General features: G+C 36.6%; 1 protein-coding gene across 6 annotated transcripts in view; it reads left to right on the forward strand.

The window, feature by feature from the left end:
• The window catches only part of ANO5 (anoctamin 5), a 92,157-nt gene that overhangs the window by 56,629 nt on the left and 9,036 nt on the right, over nucleotides 1–26,492 (forward strand). For all 6 annotated transcript variants that reach the window (XM_045484788.1, XM_045484789.1, XM_045484785.1 and 3 more), the window contains 7 exons: nucleotides 11,955–12,106; nucleotides 14,315–14,389; nucleotides 16,297–16,519; nucleotides 18,733–18,902; nucleotides 19,573–19,670; nucleotides 23,401–23,531; nucleotides 25,766–25,971. In XM_045484788.1, the coding sequence (XP_045340744.1) occupies nucleotides 11,955–12,106; nucleotides 14,315–14,389; nucleotides 16,297–16,519; nucleotides 18,733–18,902; nucleotides 19,573–19,670; nucleotides 23,401–23,531; nucleotides 25,766–25,971 (1,055 nt within the window). The remainder of the gene's footprint in view (nucleotides 1–11,954; nucleotides 12,107–14,314; nucleotides 14,390–16,296; nucleotides 16,520–18,732; nucleotides 18,903–19,572; nucleotides 19,671–23,400; nucleotides 23,532–25,765; nucleotides 25,972–26,492) is intronic.

Consider the following 26,492-nt stretch of genomic DNA (forward strand, 5'->3'; position numbering starts at 1 on the left):
ATTTTTTCTTTCCAATTAAAAAAATTATTTAATAATCACAAATATGTGTATTTAAAAACTGGGCAAGGGAGCAAGGGTAGCTCAATCCAGGGAAAAAGACACCAAAATTTGTGGATGTGCGTGAAGATTTATGGGTTTCCACCACTTGTGTTTGGCTGCTCTGCTCTGAAGACAGTGGCCTCGATTCAAAGAACAGAGAATAGTCAAATCTTACCAGCAGTTCTCTAATAACCCCGACGTTGTTAAGTACAAATACATCTTTATCACGTAGCTGCCAAATTTTTCCTCGATCATTACTTGGAATCAGCAGTGAACGAGAGGTACACAAATTACAGCAAATATAGTGGTTTTCGGTTGTTTGCACATAGAGAGATGGTGTACCAACACCAACCTCATACTTCATCGCAAACAGGGACACAGCCATATGCGGAACACCCAGACACTTGAAGTATTTTGAGGAGGTGTTACCATCGGTTCTTTCAGAAAAGTTTACGTTAGTAGTGAATTGGTTTACCTTTGGTTTTTGAGGCTCGTGGCCGAATTCTAGGAAAGCAGAACTTTAGAGATATTTATTTTAGTACAGCCACTAATAAATCATTAAGCCGAATCAAAGGATGCGTTGGCAGAATAGATGTGAAGAAAAAAACATTCTTGGTTAAAGGAATAACACTAGTTCAAGAGGTTGAGACGTGAAAATAATGCTTCCTATGCTTTGTAGTGGCAGATAGGAAATGCTTTTTATTTTTTTAAACTTTTTGTTCGTAATGAAAATACACACTCATCATAGGAAACTCAAGTAGTATATAAAAGCAGGGAGAAAATAATGTTAAAGTTACTAGAAATGGAAACATTATCATGGCCATAGTTTTTCAGAATCTTTTCTTCCATGTGTGTGGGCATGTGTGTAAATATAATTTTACATAACTGATATATATAGTTTTAAATGTATATTTTTATTTAAAACTGAGTGACGAGACTCCTTCCAGGGTAACAGATATGTGAATGTGTGTGTATATGTGTGTGTGTGTATTTATGACTGAATGGAATTGCCTTAAAAAATTTTTTTTAATGTTTATTTATTATTGAGAGAGAGAGAGAGAGAGAGAGCAAGGGAGGGGCAGAGAGAGAGGGAGACACAGAATCCAAAGCAGGCTCCAGGCTCTGAGCTGTCAGCACAGAGCCCCACATGGGGCTTGAACCCACAATCATGACCTGAGCAGAAGTCAGAGGCTTAACTGACCCAGGTGCCCCACTGTGTCCATTTTCTAATTGGATTAGTTTTGTTTTTGTTCTTTTGTTTTTTTGCTGTTGAGTTGTATGATTTCTTCAGATATATAAAAAATGATATTAACCCCTTATCAAATACATAATTTGCAAATATTTTCTCGCATTCTGTAAGTTGCCTTTTTATTTTGTTAATGGTTTCCTTTCCTGTGCTTTCTAGTTTGTTGAAAGTCCTACTTGTTTATTTTTGCTTTTGTTGCCTTAGCCTTTATGTTAAATCCAACAAATCGTTGCTTTGACCAATGTCAAGGAACTTACCCACTATGTTTTCTTCTGGGAGTTTTATGGTTTCAGATCTTAGGCTCAATCAGTCTGTAATCTATTTTGAGTTGATTTTGGTATATGGTCTAAGACAGGGATTTGGCTTTGTTCCTTGGCAAATGAATATCTAGTTTTCACGAAACCATTTATTGAAGAAACAATCCTTCCCACATTGAGTATTCTTGGCTCCTCTGTGAAATACTCATTTATCATACATGCATGGATTTATATCTGAGCTCTTGGTTATGATCTGTAGGTCTATGTGTCTGTTTTTATGCCACTATCATCTTGTTTTGATTACTATAGCTTTGTAATATAGTTTATAAAGTGTAATTACGATAGCTTTGAAATCAGGAAGTGTGATGCCTACTGCTTTGTTCTTCTTTCTGAAGAGTGCTCTGCCTATTCCAGGTCTTTTGTGGTTCCATACAAATTTTAGTATTGTTTGTTCTATTTCCCTGAAAAATGTCATTGGAATTTTGATAGGGATTGCATTGAATCTGAAGATTGCTTGGGTAGTATGGACATTTTTACAATATGATTCTTGTAGTCCGTAAGCATGGAATATCTTTCCATTTATTTGTGTCATCTTGAGTTTATCAATATCTTGTAGTATTCAGTGTACAAATCTTTCACTTCCTGAGTTCTATTTATTACTAGATATTTTATTCCTTTTGATTCCATTAGAAATGGGATTGTTTTCTTTATTTTTCTTTCTGATAGTATGTGGTTAGTGTATAGAAACAACTAATTTTTGTATATTAAGATTTATCCTCAAACTTTACTGAATTCCTTTATTCTGTTTTTGGTGGAATCTTCAGGACTTTCTATACATAATTTAATACCATCTCCAAATAGAGACAGTTTTATTTTTTTCCTTTCCAAATTGTATGCCACTTATTTCTTTTTCTTGGCTGATTGCTCTGGCTAGGACTTTCAGTAATCTTTGAAAAAAAGTGGCAAGAATGGGCATCCTTGTCTTGTTACTAATCATACAGGAAAAGCTTTTAGCTTTTCACCACTGAGAATGATATTAGCTGTGGGCTTGTCCCATATGACTCTTATTATATTGAGGTACATTCCCTCCATACTCATGTTGTTCAGAATTTTTATCAAGAACTCTGTCAAGTGCTTTTGCTGTATCAGGTGAGATGATCATAAGTTTTTATCATTTTTGTTATTAATGTAATATACTGCATTGATTGTGCATATAGAACCATCCTTGTATCCCTGGAATGGATTTTACTTTGTCATGGTGTATGAACCTTTTAATGTATTGTTGAATTTGATTTGCTGCTATTTTATTCAGGTTTTTTGCATCTGTGTTCATCTGTGTTGCATCTGTGTTGCATCTGTTTTCATCACGTACATTTGCCTGTAATTTCTTTTCTTGTAATTTTCTTGCCTGGCTTTGGTATCACAGAAATGGTGCTTCCTAAGATGAGTTTGAAAATCTTCCCTTCTCTTAAAATTTTGGCAAGAGTTGAGAAAGGTTGGCATTAATTATTTAAATGTTTAGTAGAATGCATGAGTGAAGTCATCTTCTCCTGGATTTTTCTTTGTGGGGAGGTGTTTGATTACTGATTCAAGATCTTTACTAGTCATTTGTTCAGAATTTCTATTTCTTCATGATTCAGCCTCAGTATGTTGTGTGTTTATAGGAATTTATTTTTTCTTCTAGCTTTCCCAATTTGTTGGCATATACTTGTTAATAGTAGTCTTTTATGATTATTTGTATTTCTGTGGTATCAGTTGTCATGTGTTCTCTTTCATTTCTAATTTTATTTATTTGGGTCCTCTCTCTTTTTTCTTGGCAAGTCTAGCTAAAGGCTTATGTAATTTGTTTATCTTTTGAAGAAGAAAAACAGCTCTTAGTTTCATTGACCTTTTGTATTGTCTTGTTAGTCTCTATTTTATTTATTTGCACTCTGACTTTTGTTACATCCTTCTTTCTACTAGCTTTGTGCTTACTTTGTTCTTTTTTTTTCTCATTCCAGGTAGTCTAAAGTTCAGTTGTTTATTTAAGGTTTCTCTTATGTCTTAATATATGCATTTATTACTATGAACTTGCCTCCTAGAACTTCTGTTGCTGCAGCCCATAAGTTTTGATATGTCATATTTCTATTTTCATTTGTTTCCAGATATTTTTGTTTCTCTTTTGATTTCGTTTTGAGACATTGCTTGTTCAGAAGCATTGATCTAACATTTGATCTTTCCTAGGGAACATTCCATGCACACTTGAGAATAATGTGTATTCTGCCACTGTTGGGTGGAAAGTGCTGTAGGCCTCTGTTAAATCTATCTTGTCTAACATGTAATTTAAGTTGAATGATTCCTTATTGATTTTTCTGTCTGAATAATCTATCTATTGTTGAAAGTGGGGCTATTGAATTTCCCCGCTATTATTTTTTAATTTTTTTCATGATTATTTATCTTTGAGAGATAGAGACAGAGATGGAGACAGAGCATGAGCGAGAGAGGGGCAGAGAGAGACGGAGACACAGAATTCAAAGCAGGCTCCAAGCTCTGAGCTGTCACCACAGAGCCTGATGCGGGGCTTGAACCCATGAACCATTGAGTCATGGCCCGAGCTGAAGTCAGACACTTAACTGACCGAGCCACCGAGGCACCCCTCCCTACTATTATTATATTATTATAATAATATAATATAATTAATATTATTATATTAATATATATATTATTATATATATAATTAATATTCATATTATTTCTTTATGTGTTCTGCTGTTGGATGCAGAAATATTTACAAATATTATATCCTGTTGTTTGATTGACCTCTTTATCATTATGTAATGATTTTCTTTGCCCCTTATTACAGCCTTTGTCTAAAGTCTGTTTTTTTCTGATGTAACTAACCTTGCTTTCTTTTGGTGTCCATATATTTTTTCATCCTTTCATTTTCAGTATGTGTGTCCTTAAAGCTGTAGTGAGGCTCCTGCAATTCACAGACAGTTGGGTCTTGTTTTTTATTCATTCAGCCACTCCAAGATTTTTGATTAGAGAACTTAGCTTATTTACATTAAAGTAATAATTGTTAGGTGTAGACTTCCTTTTGTCATTTTGTTAATTTTTTTCTGGCTATTTTATAATTTCTTTGTTCCTTTCTTCCTGTCTTGTCCTCCTGATAATTTTTTCTAACATATGTTTATATTCCTTTGTTTTTTTTTTTTTAATTTTTTTTTCAACGTTTATTTATTTTTGGGACAGAGAGAGACAGAGCATGAATGGGGGAGGTGCAGAGAGAGAGGGAGACACAGAATCGGAAACAGGCTCCAGGCTCCGAGCCATCAGCCCAGAGCCCGACGCGGGGCTCGAACTCACGGACCGCGAGATCGTGACCTGGCTGAAGTCGGACGCTTAACCGACTGCGCCACCCAGGCGCCCCTATATTTTTATCGTCTGTGTATCTATTATAAGTTTTGCTTTGTGAGTACAATGAGGCTTATATAAAACATCTTATAGTCTCTGGTAAGCTAAGACGAATTAACTTCAGATACATACTAAGGTTCTATATTTTTACTCTCCCCTCCATGCTTTATGCTTCTGATGTCACAATTTACATCTTTTTATCTTGTTTATCTATTAACCAGTTATTGTATAGTTATTTTTACTCCTTTTGTCTTTTAACCTTCATACTAATTTTATAAATGATTTAGCCATTACCATTACAACATTAGAGTATTCTGAATTTAACTGTATATTTACCTTAACTAGTGACATTTATATTTTCACATGTTTGCATGTTGCTAACTAGCATCCTTTTATTTTATATCAAAGAAGTCTCTTTAATACTTCTTATAAGGCCAGACAGACCATCCTAGTGGTGATGAACTCCTTTAACTTTTGTATTCTGGAAAACTATCTGTTCTTCAGTTCTGAAAGACAGCTTGTCAGGTAGAATATTCTTGGTTGGCAGTTTTTGTCCTTCAGTACTTTGACTGTACCATGCCAGTCCCCCTGGCCTGGAAAAGTTTCTGCTGTGAAAATCTGCTGATAGTCTTATGAGGCTGTCCCTTGTACGTAACAAGTTGTTTTTCTGTTGCTGCATGTAAGATTCTCTTTTTGTATATAACTTTTGAGAATTTAATTATAATGTGTCTTAGTGTGAGTCTTTTAGGACTCCTTTGGGACACTTTGGGCTTCTCAGATTTGATATATTTTTCTCCCCATGTAAGGGAAGTTTTCAACCACTATATCTTTGCGTAAGTTTTCTGCCCCTTTCTTACTGTTTTCTTCTTTGGCGAGCCTATTAATGTGAATGTTGGTCAGTTTCATATTGTCTCATAGTCCCTTAAGCTAACCTCACTCTTTCATCTTTTTGCTCCTCTAAATGAAGTACAATACTGTGTCTTCAATTTTGCTTATCTTTCTTCACTTGATCTAATCTGCTGTGGAATATCTCCATTGAAATTTTTAGTGCAGTATTGTATTCTTCAGCTCTCTGATTTGTGTTTATTACTTTTGTATGTTTTCTGTCTCCTAGTACATTCTCACTTTGGTCATGCAACATTCTTCTGCCCTTGGTAAATGTCTTTATGACTATTATTTTGAACTTAAAAATGTTTTTTAATGTTTTAATTTATTTGAGAGAGAGAGAGAATGAGAAAAAAAATTTTTAATGTTTATTTATTCTTGAGACAGAAACAGAGCATGAACAGGGGAGGGGCAGAGAGAGAGGGAAACACAGAATCTGAAACAGGCTCCAGGCTCTGAGCTGTCAGCACAGAGCCTGACGCGGGGCTAGAACCCACAAACTGTGAGATCACGACCTGAGCCAAGGTCAGATGTTTAACCAACTGAGCCACCAAGGCACCCCTAAAAAATTTTTTTAATGTTTTATTTTTGAGAGAGAGAGAGAGAGAGAGAGAGCACAAGAGGGGTAGGGGTAGAGAGAGACAGGGAGACACAGAATCTGAAGCAGACTCCAGGCTCTGAGCTGTTGGCACAGAGCCCAATGTAGGGCTCGAACCCACGAGCTGTGAGATCATGACCTGAGCTGAAGTCAGACGCTTAACTTACTGAACCACCCAGGTGCCCTGATTTTGAACTTTTTATGAGGTAAATCATTTATCTTATTTTCATTATGGTCAGTTACTGAGGCTTATTTATGTATTTGTTTTTTGTTTTGTTGCTGTTGTTTGGAACATATTCCTGTGTTTCTTCATTTACTTTGTCTCTCTGTATTGATTTCTGCACATTACATAAATTAGCTACCTCTCCCAGTAATGACTGTGTGATCTGGCATAGGAGATGAATCTTTTTGATGAATCCAGTGTGAACTGTTTCTCAAACCTCTGTGATTGTCCCCGCCACCTTCTATGTTCTTGGTGGCTCCCAGTATTTGGGAGTATGCTAAGACCTGTCAGTGTCCCAAAGGGGAGGATCTGAGTTAGCACCTGGTTCAGGCTAATTGGAAGCCAGACCTTCAGGAAGCAGCTTTTAAGTATACAAGAAGATCCCCTTCAGGAAAGCATTGGAATATTAAAAGACTGCTTAATTATACTGTGCTCTTAAAACTTTTTTCTCCTAGTAGCAGTGTATCTACCAAATACATGAGTAAAGAAATGAATAAATGAATAAAATGTTCTGCCTCATGAAATTCAGTTAATATTAAATTTAAAAATGAATAAATAAATGAGTGAAATATAACGTTTTTAAGAAGGTCACCATCTAATTGGGCCAGAATCTAATACATACTGTCATTAAATTTTAAGTGCTGAAGAAGTACAGAGGAGGAAGGAATTACTTCTTGACTAGAGGAATTGAGATAACTTTTATAGAAGACCTGCAGTTTGATTTGGATTTTTTAAAATAGGATTTTGAAAGGGAAAACAGGTGGCAAAGGTATCCCAAGGATAGAACATTCTGGTGTGAGCATTAACTTACCCTCTGTGTTTTCATTGTAATGAACTATCACCGAGAGTTCCTTTAAGCTGAAGTTTTTGCCAACACCGTTCCCTATGGGACATCCCTCTTCCTCACAACTGCTTTCTTCATTTATGTCAGCAGATTTGCCTTTGCTAAGTTCCTCTGGTTGTATATGTACAGAGTCTCTCAAATGGCAACAATGTCAATATTCTCAGTCTTCTATTCTTCCATAACTCCATTTATGTTTTGTTTTCATTTTCCATTTGTTTGATGTACTTACATCTTTGTTCGTCAGTTATATTTTTTAATACCCATTTTTGTAAAATGCCACGTGGAAGGCAAGGAGAAAACAAAGACATGCTTTGCTGTCTGCACATTAATTGACTAAATATGCAGTGTTCAAACACCAGCGGCATTTAAAGTGATGTGATTGGTCACTAATCATGATACACGTCTGCTATTTATATAGTGATTTGTGGTTTGAGGAACTAACAGCAAAATTTGTACTTTATGCAACAGTTCATAGTTAATATACTGTGGTACCTGAAATTTGAGTCATGTTGGGGGACTGGTGTTATGTAACTAACCCATGGAAACTGAAATCAATGCAAAGCAAGCAATATTATACTTCTAAATATTTGGAGGAATAATATAAATTTTTTTAATGTTTATTTATTTTTGAGAGAAAGAGAGAGAGAGACAGAGTGTGAGTGGGGGAGGAGCAGAGAGAGAGGGAGACACAGAATCTGAAGCAGGCTCCAGGCTTTGAGCTGTCAGCACAGAGCCCAACATGGGGCTTGAACCCATAAACCATGAGATCATGACCTGAGCCAAAGTCAGATGCCTAACTGACTGAGCCACCCAGGTGCCCCTGGAGGAATAATATATTAAGCCATCCCATACTAATGGATTGGAAGACTTAATATTATTAATTTTTCTACACTACCCAAAGTGACCTAAATATTCAATATGATCTCTATCAAAGTCCCAGTGGCATTTTTTTTTACCAGAAATAGGAAAAACAACTGAAAAAAATTCACATGAAATGACAAAAGTCTTTTTTTTAATTTTTTTAATCTGTATTTATTTTTGAGAGAGAGAGAGAGCAAGTCGGGGAGGAACAGAGAGGGGGGAGACACAGAATCCAAAGCAGGGTCCAGGCTCTTAGCTGTCAGCACAGAGCCTGACGTGGGGCTTGAACTCATGAACCGCGAGATCATGACCTAAGCCAAAGTCAGACACTTATCCAACTGAGCCCCCCAGGAGCCCCCCCCTTTTTTAATTTTTAAAGAAGTTTCTATTTATTTATTTTGAAGGAAAGAGGGGGAGAACAGAGGAGGGGCAGAGAGAAAGGGAGAGAGACAATCACAGTTGGGCTCTGTATTGTCAGCATGCAGCGCAGGATGGTGCTAGATCCCATGGATCCCATGAACTGTGAGATCATGACCTGAGCAAAAGTTAAGAGTCAGATGCTTGACCGACCTGCTGAAATTAAGAGTCAGATGCTTGCCTGACAGCCACCCAGGTGCCCCTGGGATCACAAAAGTCTTGAAATAGCCAGGTAAATCTTGAGGAAGAACAAAGCTGGAGACATCAGACTTCTTGATTTCAAAATATATTGCAAAGCAACAATAATCAAATCAGTATGGCACTGGCATAAAGACAGATATACAGACCAGTGGAACAGAATAAAGTTCAGAAATCAACATATATCATTAACTAATCTTCAACAAGAGTTCCAAGAATACACAATGGGGAAGGAATAATCTCTTCAACAAATGGTGTTGAGAAATCTGGACATCCACATGCAAAAGAGTGAAATTGAGTCTTTATCCTATACTCAATCACCTCAGCATTGTGTAAAATCTTAAATGTAGAACCTGAAACTATATAAAACTCCTAGAAGAAAATATAAGGGAAAACTTCATTACATTGGTCTTGGCTTTGATTTCCTGGGCATAACATCAAAGCTCAGGGAACAAAAACCAAAAACAAGTTTGACTACATCAGCTAAAAAGTTTCTTGCAGCACAGAAAACAGCAGAGTGAAAAGACAACCCATGGAATGGCAGAAAATATTTGCAAATCATTTATCTGCTAAGTGGTTAATGTCCAAAATACATAAGGAACTCCTGCAACTCAATAGCAAAAAAAAAAAAGAAAAAAAGAAAACCCTAATAACCTTATTAAAAAATGGACAAAGGACTCAAATAGACATTCTCCAAATAATATATCTAAATGGCCAACAGGTATATGAAAAACATTCTTAGTGTAACTAGTTACCAGGGAAATGTAAATCAAAACCACAATGAGATATCATCTTACACCTGTCAGGATGGCTAATACCAAAACAACAAAAGACAAGAGCTGGTGAGGATGTGGAGAATTCTAATGAATTTTTGTACATTGTTAGTGGGAATGCTAAATGGTGCAGCTGGAAAACAGTATGGAAATTCCTCAAAAAAAAAAACAACTAAAAATAGAACTACTATATGATCCAGCAATATCACTTTATGAGTATTTATTCCACATCATTGAAATCAGAATCTTGAGATGTTGGCACTCCTATGTTTATTGCAGCACTAGCCATAATAAGCAAGATGTAGAAACTACCTAATTGTCCATTGATGGATAGACAAAGAAACTGTGGTGTATATGTACATCATACACACACACACACACACACACACACATACAGACACAGACACAGACACACACGCACACGCACACACTGTTGATATATACATATGATATACAATTCACCCTTGAAAAGAAGGGAATTCTGCAATATGTGACAACATGGATGAACCTTGAAGACATTATGGTCAGTGTAACATGCCAGTCACATACAGAGACATCTTTAATGATCCCATTTACATGAAATATCTAAAATAGTCAAATTTATGGAATTAGAGAGTGGAATGGAGGTTGTTGGGAGTTAAGGGAGGTGAGGGAAAAGGGAAGTAACTAATCAATGGACATATAGTCTCTGTTAAGTAAGATAAAAAAGCCCTAGTAATCTGCTGTATGACATTGTGCCCATAGTCAACATAAAGGTATTGTAGACTTAAAATTTGTTAAGCAGGTTAAGTGTTCTTATGATAAAATAATTTTTTTAAAAAAATGAGGAAAAAATACATAAACGAATGTACACATGAGCAAATAAACAAATAAAACTCTTTAGCAGTCAGGGGATATATTTATATTGAAAAAAAGGGATATTGGAATCAGAGAGATCAGTTAGATGACTATAAGGATACTTAAGGGAGGATATAATTAAGACTGTAAAAATGTGCAGATAGAATTCATAATTCCTTATAATTATTTAAAAGGTAGATGGGGCGCCTGGGTGGCGCAGTCGGTTAAGCGTCCGACTTCAGCCAGGTCACGATCTCGCGGTCCGTGAGTTCGAGCCCCGCGTCGGGCTCTGGGCTGATGGCTCAGAGCCTGGAGCCTGTTTCCGATTCTGTGTCTCCCTCTCTCTCTGCCCCTCCCCCGTTCATGCTCTGTCTCTCTCTGTCCCAAAAATAAATAAACGTTGAAAAAAAAAAATTTAAAAGGTAGAGAATGAGTCAGATAAAACATTAAAATTTGAATTTTTCACAGGTGATAAAATTATAAGTTAATATTGTGTTAGTATTCCATTCTTAGATATATGCCCACCAAAAGACACGTGCAAGAATATTCACAGCAATGCTATAATGGCAAAAAAACCTGGCGGTAGCACAAATGTCCATGAACCCAATAATAAACAAAATTGCGATTTATCACATAATGCAATACTATGTAGCAATGAAAATAAGTGAACTTTTGCTTCACACAGCAATATAGGTTGAGTTTACAAGCAAAGTTGAACCAAAACAAAACCTAACACAAAAACTACCTGTGTATGGTGTATGACACGATTTATGTAAAGTTCAAAGACAGGCCAAACTATCCCATAATATTAGAAGCCAGGATATTACACTTATGTCTTAGAAGAGTCATAAGGGAGTGTTTCTGGGGTGCTGGTCATGTTCTACTTTTTGATACAGTTGCTGATTCCACGAGAGTGTTTATTTTGTGAAAATTCTTTAAATTGTACAGTTGTGTTTTATGTACTTTTCTGTAAATATGTTATGCTTCAATTGAAAGTTTATTAAAATTATACATACATATGTACATTGAATGATTTCAGTAAAAAGCATGCAAACAAAATCTAGGTGTTAATAAAAGGTTAAGTTTAAACATTCTTTCAGATTATCCGAATGAAGAGAGAGTAATGTGCCTGAATTTTTTTCTTCCTTGCAGGGATTGCTAAGAAATTAACTTGAATTTTTATATAGGAGTTGTTTCAGTGTTTCTACATAGTATTAAGACAACATTTGTAATTCTATAATTTTGTCATTAGAGTAGTGACAGAGAGCCATCATTCAACCAAAATGGTTTTTTAAAGTAGAGAAAAGCACCAGGTTCTTTTTTATTCACTTCATTTCCCTATCTCTTGATTATATTTGTTCATATACATTTCTTTGCCTACAGTCACATTGTTTTTGGAGTTTTGGAAACAGCGACAAGCCAGAATGGAATATGAGTGGGACCTGGTGGACTTTGAAGAGGAACAGCAGCAGCTTCAGCTGAGACCTGAATTTGAAGCTATGTGTAAACACAGGAAAATAAATGCAGTAACTAAGGTAGATTAGGAAACTGAAATGGGCAGCGTATCTCAATGGACATACCTCCCAAATAATTACGCATATTTTAATTTGCCTTTAAAATATTCTCCAACATATAAATCTTATAAACTTCTTTAGTTGTTTCTAATATGTATTTCAAATATATACAAAAAAAAAAAGTAGATAGACAAGCGTAATGAACCCCAGGATGGACCCATCACCCAGCTTCAATTCATATTAATTCGCGGACAATCTTGATTCATTTACACTTGCTCCTCCCTGCAACTAGATTATTTTGCAGCAAATACAAGGCATCGTGTCATGAAATAGCATGGGTTTGTAATAAATGATGTAAAAGGAAAATGGAAAATAATGTGTCTGCTGTGTGGGCATATATATATATATGTATATGTGTATATATATGTGTGTGTGTACATATACATATATATATGTATATGTGTATATATATATATATATGGTATATATATACACATGGATACGATACTAAGTTAATATGCAAAAATTTAAATAGCATTGTAATAAGATAGTGGACTTATGAGTGATTGTTTTATTAGACCACATTTTATTCATCTAGTCCTTTTCAATTTATCATAATGTGAAGATCATTGTAGTAGTGTTTGGGCAGTAAAGTCTAGATTTGGGGATCCTTAACTGGAAAATCACCTGTATGTTGCTGACTGAGTAATTTGACTTCTTGGTAATTCTTTTTTTTTTTTTTTTAATGGGAAAATAGAAGGTATTTTGCCTTCAAAGACCAGACTCCTGGCTGCATATTCTTAGCGTCCCTACCTTTCCATAATCTATAATCACTGCGTTGCTTGATGCTGTTAAAGGTGAATAGAATATGTCTCTAACACAATCCCAAAACACAATATGTCTCTAACACAACCAGAAAAGTAGATTTTCCTACTTTGTTCAGGACACTATTCTTGTGGTATAATACTCAAAATTATTTTCACAGTTTAGGCATTCACAAAACACTTATTAACTTTTATTGAGACATTGCAAAAAAATTGGTAAATGAGCAAAGGGGAAAAATACCTCAGAAAATACATTAACAACTTGGATGGCTGTATGACATTAAGAAAATATATTAAAAGAGACATTGTCCTAATGACATGAAGTGTATCTGTTCCTATTTCATGGTGTAAAAAAACTAAAAGCAGGCCTAAAATTACTGACACAAAAACAATATGTACTGAATGTTTATTTACATTTGAAACCAGCTGAAAAACAGTGTGGATTGATCCACTGTGAATCACCCACTTTAATGGTTTTGAAATCAAGGGATTTTTTACTCACTTGCAGTGCTTCAGTGGTTAAGTACAACCAGAACCCTCACATTTGAGTCTGTACTGGGAACACATATTTGTATGCATGGACACACACATGGGCACAAACAAATATGCATACACAGACGCAAACGTATCGGACACACATGCACACACATGTACATAGTCACCTACGTGCACACATGCACACACATCCGGGGTTTCAGTAGAGCACTTGGAGGGCTATTTTGCCTGTTGAGTTCTGTTTGCGTTCAGTCTTCCCTAAAAATCCTCAAGATGTAAAAATCCTCCCTAAAAATCCTATCCTTTAGATAGGATTACAAAATTTAGATTTCTGCTGACAGCTATTCTTTTACTACATGGCAGTATTTTTTTTGGATAAGATCTAACTACCTCTTGATATAGGAGAGAATTTTCAGCTGATATAATTAATTTCTTCCATTAATAACTTAAAAACATGAAGGTAGAAAAGACTGGGCCCGTGAACTGTGTGGAAAAACAGAATCCTGTTAAATGTAAAGAAGGCACCCTGTTTAATATCATACATAGCAATTATGGAGCGATGCAGTTTGATTGAATTCAGTTAGAATAAAACTGTAATATCATTAAAGCATTTCAAATTAAACAGCAGCCCTCAGACTTGTCAGGCCTGAATATCACTCCATTTCAACACTGAGGAAATAGTGTGTATCCATTGTGGCTCATATTATGTATAAAATCTGTCAACTAAGAGTAGTAGAAGGCTTCTACTTAAAGGGAAGGAACCAATGCTAGAATGTAGCTTCCCATGAGCTGTAGCGGATTCTCTGGGGAAGGTTTCTACTTTCACTGGGTTTTGTGGTCTTGACTGCTTTTTGGAGTCCCAACTTTGTGGCTGGATTTTGATATTGCTGTGATTTCTTCTAAATTACAGGAGATGGAACCTTATATGCCTCTATATAGTCGCCTTCCATGGTACTTTTTATCAGGAGCTACGGTGACGTTATGGGTGAGCATTCTTTTACAACTGCTCTCATGTCATTGACGTGCAGTCGTAGGAAGATTATCCTAGCAGTTTCATCTGCAGTGACTCTTGAGTCCCTCTCCTTCCTCCCCGTCCCGAGTCCTTTTATCTCGAATACAGCTTCTATATAAAATAAAGTGTGATCTATGTGGCGGTGCCATAATTGAACCTTGGTAATAATTGAACCTTGGGAAAAGAGCTGGGGGGAGACAGAGAGGCTTCATCTCAGAAACTGTCCTTCCCCCTCTCCTAGCACTTCATTAATTAGGTGATAACTTGAAACCTTAACAGTATAACAAACTTATAGTCTGCAGACTCTTTGGTTAGTGTTTTGGTTTTAATTGTTAATTTATCTTTATCTCCACTTAAAATAACTACACAAAATGCAAACAAAAAGCATATACTATTGAAATTTATTTTCTTGCTGAAATAAATAGAAGAAAGTATTCTGTTTGAAAATTTTAATTAGCATATCCCATTGTGAGGGAATCAGGTTTTCTCCATGCTTTTGAACTAATAGATTCATTCCTCCATCACCACAATTTATTTCCTGCCCTCCACTCTCCAAATCTGTGCCCTCTTACAGTTGGCCTTTAACTTTAGGAAAAGAAGAAATGTTACCCCCTGAGAGTTTAGCCTTGTTGAAATATAAATAATTAGCAGCTGTAGACTATAGTTTAACCTTACCAGTGCATATTATCCCATGATATTTTAACATTTCTAGTTAAAGGAATTGATTTTTCTGTTTTAAATGTATGTTTTCTTAGATGATATAACAGTCACTGAGGAGAAATGATAGAGTAAATGGAGGGGGCAATAATCAATTCAGGGCACTACTTAAGAAATAACATAGAATATGGTCTCAGAAAGATTGTTCTAACCTTTATTTCTGGTACTCATTCAACTTGATTCAGTCCCTCAATTTTCTTTTTTTTTTTTTATTAAAATTTTTTTTTTTTTCAACGTTTATTTATTTTTGGGACAGAGAGAGACAGAGCATGACCGGGGGAGGGGCAGAGAGAGAGGGAGACACAGAATGGGAAACAGGCTCCAGGCTCTGAGCCATCAGCCCAGAGCCTGACGCGGGGCTCGAACTCACGGACCGCGAGATCGTGACCTGGCTGAAGTCGGACGCTTAACCGACTGCGCCACCCAGGCGCCCCAATTCAGTCCCTCAATTTTCAAAATCAAATTTTCCGATCATTGAGATAAAGGCATCCCTACATCTTTCTGTTTTTCCAATATGGGAAGTGTTTAAAATTTATGCAGAATCTATACAAATATCTCAATGACCAGGCATATCAGACCACTGATGGCAACACTCTGAGGGGTAATGAAATAGAATCTGTAACTGTGTCCTTCTTGGGAAAGCACATGGTTTTCACACCACCTGTTTGGAGCAGAGGTTGGCAAATGTTTTCTGTCAAGGGGCCAGATGTATTTTAGGCTTTGTGAGCCTTGTACAAATAGTCCCTGGCATCTTTGTTTTTTCTTATAATCTTTAAAAAAAAAAAAGCAAAAACAAAACAAAACAAGACATTTTTAACTCAAGAATCATTTAAGAATAAGTAAGGCCGTGGGCAGGATTCGGTCTTTCGGATAGTTTTCTAGTGCTTGGTAGAGGGTGGGCCTAAAAGATGAGCAATGGCTACTTTTCTGTTTTAGGCTCCCCCAACTGCTGCTACTGTAGGTCCTGTCGTATCTCCAGCCCTTTCTCCTTGGCAGTGTTCTTTTACTGCCACCTGTCGTGAGAGAGCCTGGCTTGGTCTGCTTTCCATGTCAGAGGCACTAACCTTAACATGACGAGATGAAGAGACTAGTTATGTTTCAGATGTGTACACATTGCACAGATGCAGAGACCCAGTGACCGATTCCTTCTTTCCCATTTCCAGATGGCTCTTGTCATTGCCTGTATGGTAGCTGTGATTGTGTACCGCCTGTCAGTCTTTGCTACATTTGCTAGCTTTATGGAAAGTGAAGCATCCTTTAAGCATGTCAAAAGTTTCCTCACTCCCCAGATAACTACATCACTCAGTGGATCCTGCTTAAACTTTATCGTCATCTTGATCTTGAATTTCTTTTATGAAAAGATATCTGCGTGGATTACAAAAATGGGTAAGCTGGCCAGATCATCTGTGTAACACTGAAAAAGTATTCCCGCCAGTGGTATATATCCACTGTGGATCATCCCCTGGGGTGTTCATATTTAAGGCAGTTCTTAAAGTTCTAAAGCAATTTTGTTCTACAGGTAGATGCATAGGCTGGTACTCAGAACCCCCAACAGTCATATTTAGGCCCATCGTAGTGAAAGCAAGAAAAAGAACTAGACAGAAGAATTAGGACTCTGTAGATCTTTTTTGAGTATTTTTGTCTTAATCCTCCCTTGAGGGGGCTAGTTGAATTTTAAGTAAAATCCTCACTTTCCTCAAGACACAGGTTATTTTTATTTCCTGTGTATGGTTTTTAGAAGGTATTTGATTTTGAAAACCATTGTAGGAAAAACAGAACAGTCGGCTTTTCCTGAGTAAATCTTACACGTAGTGTTTTTCTTTTCAGTTGCCGTGCTTAGATCCTGGATTATTCTCCTTTTAAATGATTAAAAGTTCTCCCACAATCATGAGGGATGGTAAAGGCGTCACAGGTGAAATGGAGATTTAGTCCAGAAGAGGAGTGCAGAGCACAGTTTTTTCTGGTCTTGCCCCCCAGCAAGTTGGAAATGAGATCGGAGACCCCTCTCCAGACCTCAGCTTTTCCCCTGTGCACTCAGCTCCCTCCTCTAAGTCAGGACACCATCACTGTGTGCAACAGTAACCAGAAAGAGCACAGTATTCACCGAGCACCGGAGTACGCACTAGGAAGCAACTTTAATTAAATGCTATCCTCAAATTTGTAGTTCTTTTTCAATTTTACTGCTTTTTTTCTGCTAATAACAACAACAAAATATCTAGCAGATAGCACTTAAAAACAAAGCATCTAAAAAATCAGTTTTCAGTGAGAAAAATTACTTGTGTTCATATTAGAGATTTTTTAGCAATGCAGAGGAATTATCTGTGTCTTTAGAATAATATGTGTTACTATTTCAGTATTATTGAAGCTGTCATCAATTTGGCTGGAACAGCTCATCCTGTTGGGAGATAATCTGCTCAGAAAAACATGTTCCCTGACTCTTTTACACCTACTGATGCTTCTCTGTGGTGTGAAGGGAATTATATATATATATATATATATATATATATATATATATATATATATTTATCTTTGGAATTCAGGATATATGATATATAAGGGGGCTTATGCTCGCTCTTCTGATAAGGGTTTAAATGCCATATTCTGACTGTGTGATTCCAGGCCAGTATTTTACCCATCTAAATAAAGTAATGACAGCTTCCTAGGCTTCTCCAGTGATTAGATTAATACAAAGTCTCTGATAGAAAGCTGAACACAAGGGGTGCCTGGGTGGCTCAGTCGGTTAAGTGTCTGACTTCGGCCCAGGTCATGATCTCACGGTCCATTAGTTCGAGCCCTATGTTGGGCTCTGTGCTGACAGCTCAGAGCCTGGAGCCTGCTTCAGATTCTGTGTCTCCCTCTCTCTCTGACCCTCCCCCGTTCATGCTCTGTCTCTCTCTGTCTCAAAAATAAATAAACGTTGGGGCGCCTGGGTGGCTCAGTTGGTTGAGCGTCCGACTTCGGCTCAGGTCACGATCTCGCGGTATGTGAGTTCGAGCCCCACGTCGGGCTCTGTGCTGACAGCTCAGAGCAGAGCCTGGAGCCTGTTTCAGATTCTGTGTCTCCCTCTCTCTCTCTGACCCTCCCCCGTTCATGCTCTGTCTCTGTCTCAAAAATAAATAAACGTTAAAAAAAAATAATAATAATAATAAATAAATAAACGTTAAAAAAAATTAAAAAAAAAAAAAGAAAGCCGAGCACAAATCTTTTTTTTTTTTTTAATTTTTTTTTTTTTTTCAACGTTTATTTATTTTTGGGACAGAGAGAGACAGAGCATGAACGGGGGAGGGGCAGAGAGAGAGGGAGACACAGAATCGGAAACAGGCTCCAGGCTCCGAGCCATCAGCCCAGAGCCCGACGCGGGGCTCGAACTCACGGACCGCGAGATCGTGACCTGGCTGAAGTCGGACGCTTAACCGACTGCGCCACCCAGGCGCCCCTGCACAAATCTTGATATTGGTCTGTTAGAATGAAGAGTGGGTCACATTTCAACAGGTTCTCTGAATAATGTGACTAATAATATGACTTGAACCAGGGAATACAGAATTAAAAGAGAAACAGGAAGGCACATAATTTAACCTTGGTGTTTTATTACTTAACAGAAATTCCTCGAACTTACCAGGAATATGAGAGCAGTCTTACCTTGAAAATGTTCCTGTTTCAGTTTGTAAATTTTTACTCGTCCTGCTTCTACGTAGCTTTCTTTAAAGGGAAGTTCGTGGGCTATCCCGGAAAATACACGTATTTGTTTAATGTGTGGAGAAGTGAAGAGGTAGGAATTCTCTTGAGAGGTTTGTGGCTTTAGTAACTCAATAATTAACTACATACTTTTTGTGTGTCCAGCACTAACTCAGATTTTATCAGGATTTAAGAGAAGTCTAAGACACCAGCTCTCTCCACAGAGAGTATTGGTGTCACAATCCTGTCATCTGGTAGACTTTCCAATTCCTTTTGGGCAAGAAGTGATATTGTACCTATTGTTTAGTAGTAAATATGAGCTATAAAATGGGATAAGTATGTTTTATATTCCTGAAGATTTCCTGCAAAGGAATGAATGATAGTGTTCCACAAGTATAGCAGAAATGGCTCCACCATGGGTTACAAAGTTAGAACAGTAGGTGGTTTCCATATGTGGTTGTGTATCTAAATCATGTGGAGAAAATAACAACTTCCAGCCCCAATCCAAATATAAAGATTCAGATATAAATATATAAATAATCTTCTAAGAGTACGACCAGAAATCTGAATCTAATGCAGCTATCTCATAACTGGTTAATGAACATGCATGAAACTGTTGAGCTAAATATCTCTTTATACCCCTTTAATATCCATTCCCATTAAAATCTTTAGATTGTAGTCTTTTGGTTTGAGATTTTTTTTTTTTTTTTTTGCAAAAGTCTATCTTTCATCATTCACTCTTTTTTCTTCTTGCCTCTGACTAGTGTGATCCTGGAGGCTGTCTAATAGAATTGACGACCCAGTTGACCATCATAATGACTGGGAAACAGATCTTTGGAAACATTAAAGAAGCCATTTATCCGTATGTATGACTTACAAGTTTTTCCTAAATAACCATAAGAGCTTTCTTCGGGAAGAAGATGGAATTCTTTGATTATCATGGTATCTTTGTTAGCAAATGCTTAAGTCAACAACAACAACAACAACAACAAAAACTCACTTTTAATCGATAGTAATGCATTTAGGTAACACAGGCTTTTAAATATGGATTTTTATTGCTTGAGTGAAGTTGAGGGAAAGGTATTATCCCTCTCTCCTATGGAGATTCCATTGGGAAATCTAAATATTGTATCCTCTGTATATTATTCTATATGTCACATATTATTTCTCAAGATTACTAAATGTTGAACTCTGCTAAAAATATCCATGTGAGGGGCACCTGAGTAGCTCAGTCAGTTAAGTGTCCCACTCTTGATTTTTGCTCGGGTCATGATTTCATGGTTCATGAGTTCAAGCCTTATGTCGGGCTCTCTCTCTTTCCCTCTCTCTTTTCCCTCCCTCCCCCCCAAAATAAATAAATAAACTTTGTGACATGGACACACTTAGGCACAAAAATTGGTCATGAATGAAGTTTTAGTATATGAAGGAATTGCTCCCTAGTCCAAAAGCATAGCAATAATGAATACATTATCAAAAGAGAAAAACAGAATGACAGTTGATCTCAAATATAAGTTGAAAATTTCCATGGATTGGGGCGCCTGGGTGGCGCAGTCGGTTAAGCGTCCGACTTCAGCCAGGTCACGATCTCGCGGTCTGTGAGTTTGAGCCTCGCGTAAGGCTCTGGGCTGATGGCTCAGAGCCTGGAGCCTGTTTCCGATTCTGTGTCTCCCTCTCTCTCTGCTCCTCCCCCATTCATGCTCTGTCTCTCTCTGTCCCAAAAAAAAAATAAATAAACGTTGAAAAAAAAAAATTAAAAAAAAAAAATAAAGAAAATTTCCATGGATAAAAAGAGAAAGAAACATAAGCCTGTAATCTTGCAGGTCTCCCAGTTAGGAAATGACAGTGCCAAGGTTAACACCTATAGTGTCAAGTGGACTAAAGTGCCCCACTTAGGACTAGGGCTTGGCCAGTGTAACTGTACTTGATGTTAGGGATTGGGTTTATTCTCACTTCTTTATGAAAAAGTTGAAAACACCCTCCCCTTCTGCTCCTACTTCTCCCTACAGTTCTGTAGCACTCCTGGGGTTCTATTTCATGTGCTGACAAAGGGAGAACATAGACTTATCTTTTCAAACAGTATTTGCTGCACTGCATCCCAATTGCCCCAGGGAAATAACTCTAAGCTGCTCTTTTAAGTCCTAGCTGTAAACTGAGATCTGGAGGGCAGAATGGGGATAACCCCTAAACCAAACACAAGAGGAGAATAAATCCAGAGAGGAAAGGAGACAGACACACAAGGAAGTAAAAGAAAAAAGAAAAAAGTAAAAGTAAACCTACAGAAACCAAAATTCCATAACTTATGACAAAATTTAATGCTACAGAGACTGCTAACAAAATCAAGTTTTAGAAAGTGAACTTACTCTAGCTAGAAGCTTCTGGCAAAGCCTAAAAGCATAAAAGGAAGTGATACTGTCATTTAGAAGGATCAGGAAAGAATTTAGATAAAAACATATAAATGAAACAAGAATAAATTGACAGTAAAAAGAATCTATTATACATAAATGAAAAAAAAATTGTACTTTAAATCAAGAGTACAACAGGTGACATCAATTGCAGACTGGACACAATTGAAGAGTGAATTAATGAATTGGAAAATAGTACTGAGACACTCCCACGTTATACAAATGGCAATAGAGTGGCAATGAGATTAAAAAAAATAAAGTGACAGGAGACTATATTAGGAGGCTTCCACATCAACTTAGTAGTAGTTCCAGAAAAAAGAGAATGGGTAAATGGTGGGAGGGAAAAATTCTTTGACTAGGTAATTGCTGATAATTTTCCAAAACTGAAGGAAAACATGAGTTTCAGAAATGAAAACAAATTCAGAGTATGAAGTAAGATAAATAAAATTAAATTCACACCCAGATATGCTATGGTGAAACTCCAGAACATGAGAGGTAAACAACCTTAAAATCTTCCAGAAGAAAAAAGAGTATCATCTACACTGACAACAGATTTTTTACTCATAGCACTGGATACAGAGGACGGTAGAGTCGTTTCAAGATTTGGAGTAAAATTAATGTGCACCTTAGATTTCTAGAACCAGTTTAACTGTTTTATAAAGTGCAGGTGAAATAAAGACACTTTTAGACATAAAAACAAGAATTTACATTTATAGACCCTCAATGGAAGAACTGCTGAAAGGTGTAGTTGAGCAAGAAAAGAGCACAAAATCAAAGTATGGGAAGCAAGAATCATCGATCAGTACAGAAAGAGTAAGCACCAAAATAAAATGAAATAACTGGTACAAATTTTTAAAATATATGGGATTTATATGCCGAAAACTACAGATCCTGGTGGAAAAAAAATTATTTGGGGAGAAATGTGCTCACAGATTGGAAGGCTCAAATTAGTAATGAGGCCAGTTATCCCCAAATTGATATATAGATTTGTTATTCCAATCAAAATATCAGCAGAATTTCTATAGTTATAGACAAGCAGATTCTAAAATTGATATAGAGGGCAAAGGAACTAAAACAGGCCAAACAATTCTGATAAAAAATAAAGTTGGAAGAATCACACCACTCAATTTTAAGGCTTATTATGAAACTATATTAATCATGATGGTGAGATTGGTGAAGGAATGCATGTATGGATCAGTGGAACTGAGTAGAGATTGCAGAAATAAATCCATGCAAATGTAGCCATTTAATTTTTGACAAAGGTGCAAAAGCAGTTCATTGAAGAAGCTGCAGGAACAATGTAGACCTCACACCTCATTTAAAAATAAAAAAGATATTGTCTATCTTTATCCCTTTATCAGATAAGCCATATGCATATCCTTTCCTATTCAGTAGGTTGTCTTTTGGTTTGTTAGTTGTTTCCTTTGCTGTGACTTTCCCTTATTCAGGATGATGTTCACCGGAGGATTTTGGTAGATGGTTTTGATCCAATTGAAGTAATTTCCTTCTTTTCCTACTTTTCTGTCATATAGAGGTTTTAATAGGTGCTTGAAATGTATCAAATGAATTTTTCTGCATTTGTAAACGTGATTTTGTCTTTTTCTACTTAAATCTGCTAATGTGACTTATTACATTGATTGATTTTCTAATAAAAAGCCCTTTTGTTCCTTAAAGTAATCTAACATCATAATATATTATTTTGTAAATAATATGGAATTTAGTTAGGCAATATTTTGTTTGGGATTATTGCATTTATTTTCACATATTAGATAAGTCTCTTTGTTTCCTTTGTCATATATTTTCTCTTGTAACCAATTTTCTCATTTCCTTGAGCATTCTTCATGACAACATAAAGGTTAATAAATTAAATAGAAACAAAAAGGTGCTATGGTGACCCTCTTGTCCACATGCTCTTTAACAGAACTGTCTCTGAGTAAATATATTTTCATAGGGGAGAGTCAGGGTTGTCTTATTTTCTTTATCACCCCAATAAAGAACTTTGACCACAGCATGTGTTATGAAAAGAACTCTAGATTTTTATTTCAACTTTAGCTATAGTCGTCTCTCCTTGCTCTGTGATCTTAAGTTACCTACCCCGTCTTACTGCCAATTTCTAGATCTAACCCCCTTATTCTCTGACCCCTTACTTTTAAATTCTAATCATGTATTTACTTTTATCACTTCCAACAGTATGGTTCTGAATTGGTGGAGACGTCGAAAAGCTCGGACCAATTCCGAAAAGCTATACAGTCGATGGGAGCAGGATCATGACCTTGAAACTTTTGGATCTCTTGGGCTGTTCTATGAGTACTTAGAAACAGGTAATTTTTAACCACTGTCTTGAAACATAGAGTCAGGTTGAGTAGAGTGTTTTTCCAGCTCTTTATATTTCTTCCTGCCTTGCACATGGTAGGTGTCCAATAAATTATTGGATGGTAGGTTAAAAGACACATGGATAGATATGGAAAAGATTGGTTCGGTATTTATATCCTTACCAGATAGAATGCAGAATGAAGTTTAATTTCAAAACACCAATGGTAGAGATGTTTTTCCTATCAATTGAACATAAGATTGTTGAACCACATAAAGTATGGATTACTTTTAAATTCCTATCTCAGATTAACTTGCATGGCTGTCCTGTTTGCCACACTGACAGCCCAGAGAGAGAATAAGTTGAAAGATGTTTCCGGAGTCTGACATACATTTAGGTAAGTTCTTTATTTCAGGCTGAAAAGAAGCAGGCTGAAAACAGTTGTGCAAGGGAAGCTCACATTGAATACAAGAATGCATAAAAATGCTAAGGATTGAACGGAGAAGAGATTTTGAGGTGAAATTTTAGGAAGGATGATTGCTGAGGACTACTTATAACGTCTACTTGAGTGTTTCCCCTCTTTTTTTTAAATATATGAAGTTTATTGTCAAATTGGTTTCCATTACAACACCCAGTGTTCATCCCAACAGGTGCCCTCCTAATACCCATCACCCACCCTCCCGTCCCTTCCACCTCCCATCAGCCCTCCGTTTGTTCTCAGTTTTTAAGAGTCTCTTATGCTTTGGCTCTCTCCCACTCTAACCTCTGAGTGTTTCCTCTCAAGTTACCCTCTCTGCTTCTCTGGTGGAATAATATTCTTCACTTACTCTCTAATCCCATAATGATAGAATGAAAAAAATGACCTGAAATTGTTATTGATTCTCCACTGTGATACATACACATGGTACCTGGATTGAAATAGGTAAATTTAAGACAAATTGAGAGAAGTCTGTTTCATATAGCTGACTGTAAAATTGGGCAGTCCTTGCTTTAGGGGTGATGAGGCTGTAATTTTTAATTAAATTTGTAAGTATCAAATGCATTTGTGCATAGATGCGTTAGGGATTATCACTGAAATTTTAAAAAAATGAAATCAAGGTGTCATAAGAAAATTAACTACCATTTATTGAGACACAGCTAAGAGTTAGTTTATTCTGGTTGTTTAATGAACATTATCCCTAATCTTGAAACATTCTGCAGAGGAGTCATTATTCACTGCATTTTGTTTTAGAGGATACTGATATTTGGATAGGTTAATTTGTGTTATGGGCTGAAAGATTTTAAGTAAAAACCTGGGATTTGAACCCAGAAAATTCAAGCTGTTTCTACATAACACTTCCTCTGAATTTTCTGTCTCTTAGTTCAGTAGAGGTGTTCAGTAGATTTAGTAAATGGCAAGACTGATTATTTTGAGAATTTTTTGTGAGAAAAGTTGAAATTCAGAAACACTTGGGATTCATCTAAAAATAGAAGACTCGTGGAAGAGTCTTTTTTTTTTCCCCCTTTAGTGGAAAGCCATTCCTGTTCTCTTATTACATTTTTCACTCACGGGAAGCCCAAACTGCCAGTTGAATGGATTCTTGTACCTTAATCGTTGTTGGAAGCAAACAAAAATAGGAAGAGAAGCTAACTTACATAGATGCTAAGTCTTAATGAGAAAAGAGAATAAAATTTATTTAGAAAGATGTCAAGATAGTATAGAGGATCAGGACCTTAACCAACCTTAAATAATGTATTCATTCATAAGGCTTATTATAGTTGAGTATGTTTATATACCCAACACATGCTGGCTCTTGGAAGCGTATAAATGAATCAGTCCTTATCCCTGATCTCACAGATTTAGCAAGATAGAAAAACTTGATTACCCCACTAATGTGCCAATACCAATGTAAAGGCTGGGCCAGCATAGGCATAAACAGCCCAAAATAAAAGGCTATGTTTAAAAAGAATAAAGAGACTCTCTTATCTGAAAAGAGGAGATGCTTTCTTCAGAGAAGCAGATGTCAAAAGAAACAGCCAGGAAAGAACTGAGTTGTACATGCTCAATTTCTCCTTTCTATTCTAGTAAGCAAACACGTCACTAGGCTTCCAATGAGGAAGAAGGAGTAGGCAGATGGAAAGAGGCCTGGAGGGTTTTGCTGGTGTAGATCCCTCTAAAAGGAGGGAGTTGGAGGTATTGGGCAGAATGTTCCCCTTTTTCTCTTTCATAATAATGACTTCACTATTTTTTTTTTTTCCCTACAGTTATCCAATTTGGATTTGTCACATTATTTGTGGCCTCTTTTCCTTTGGCTCCTCTTCTTGCTCTCTTGAATAATATTATAGAGATCCGAGTAGATGCCTGGAAACTTACAACTCAGTACAGGAGACCGGTAGCTGCTAAAGCTCATAGCATAGGTGTTTGGCAAGACATTCTTTATGGAATGGCTGTCCTTTCTGTTGCAACTAATGTAAGTGGACCCATTTTGGTTGGACGGCTTCATATTTTATTTCGTTTTCTTGGGGTTGGGGAGATGTGAATGATGCTTAACTCAATATTTATTTATGTTGCTTTCATCATGGTGACAGTCCATAATGATAAACCATCCCTACACTTTTATGCACTGAACAACATAGAGAAATTTATGACATGCAAACTCTTAGAAATACAAAGAAAATTGTAAAACCACTGTCCTTAAAATACCATGATATAGTTTCATAGCATGTGACAGAGTAGACAGAAAATATGTAATGGTATAAAAGATTTGAATAACACAATTAAAGCTTAATTATACAACGAGTTGTATACTACAAATAGAGAATATAAAACATTAATGTGTTTTGCTTATGGAGCACTTATTAAAAAATGATAATGAGGGGCTCCTGTGTGGCCCAGTCGGCTGTTTCCAACTTCAGCTCAGGTCATGATCTCACGGTTCGCAAGTTCAAGCCCTGCATGGGGCTCTGTGCTGACAGCTCAGAGCCTGGAGCC

This window comes from Leopardus geoffroyi, chromosome D1 (assembly GCF_018350155.1).
Source record: "Leopardus geoffroyi isolate Oge1 chromosome D1, O.geoffroyi_Oge1_pat1.0, whole genome shotgun sequence".
NCBI lineage: Eukaryota > Metazoa > Chordata > Mammalia > Carnivora > Felidae > Leopardus > Leopardus geoffroyi.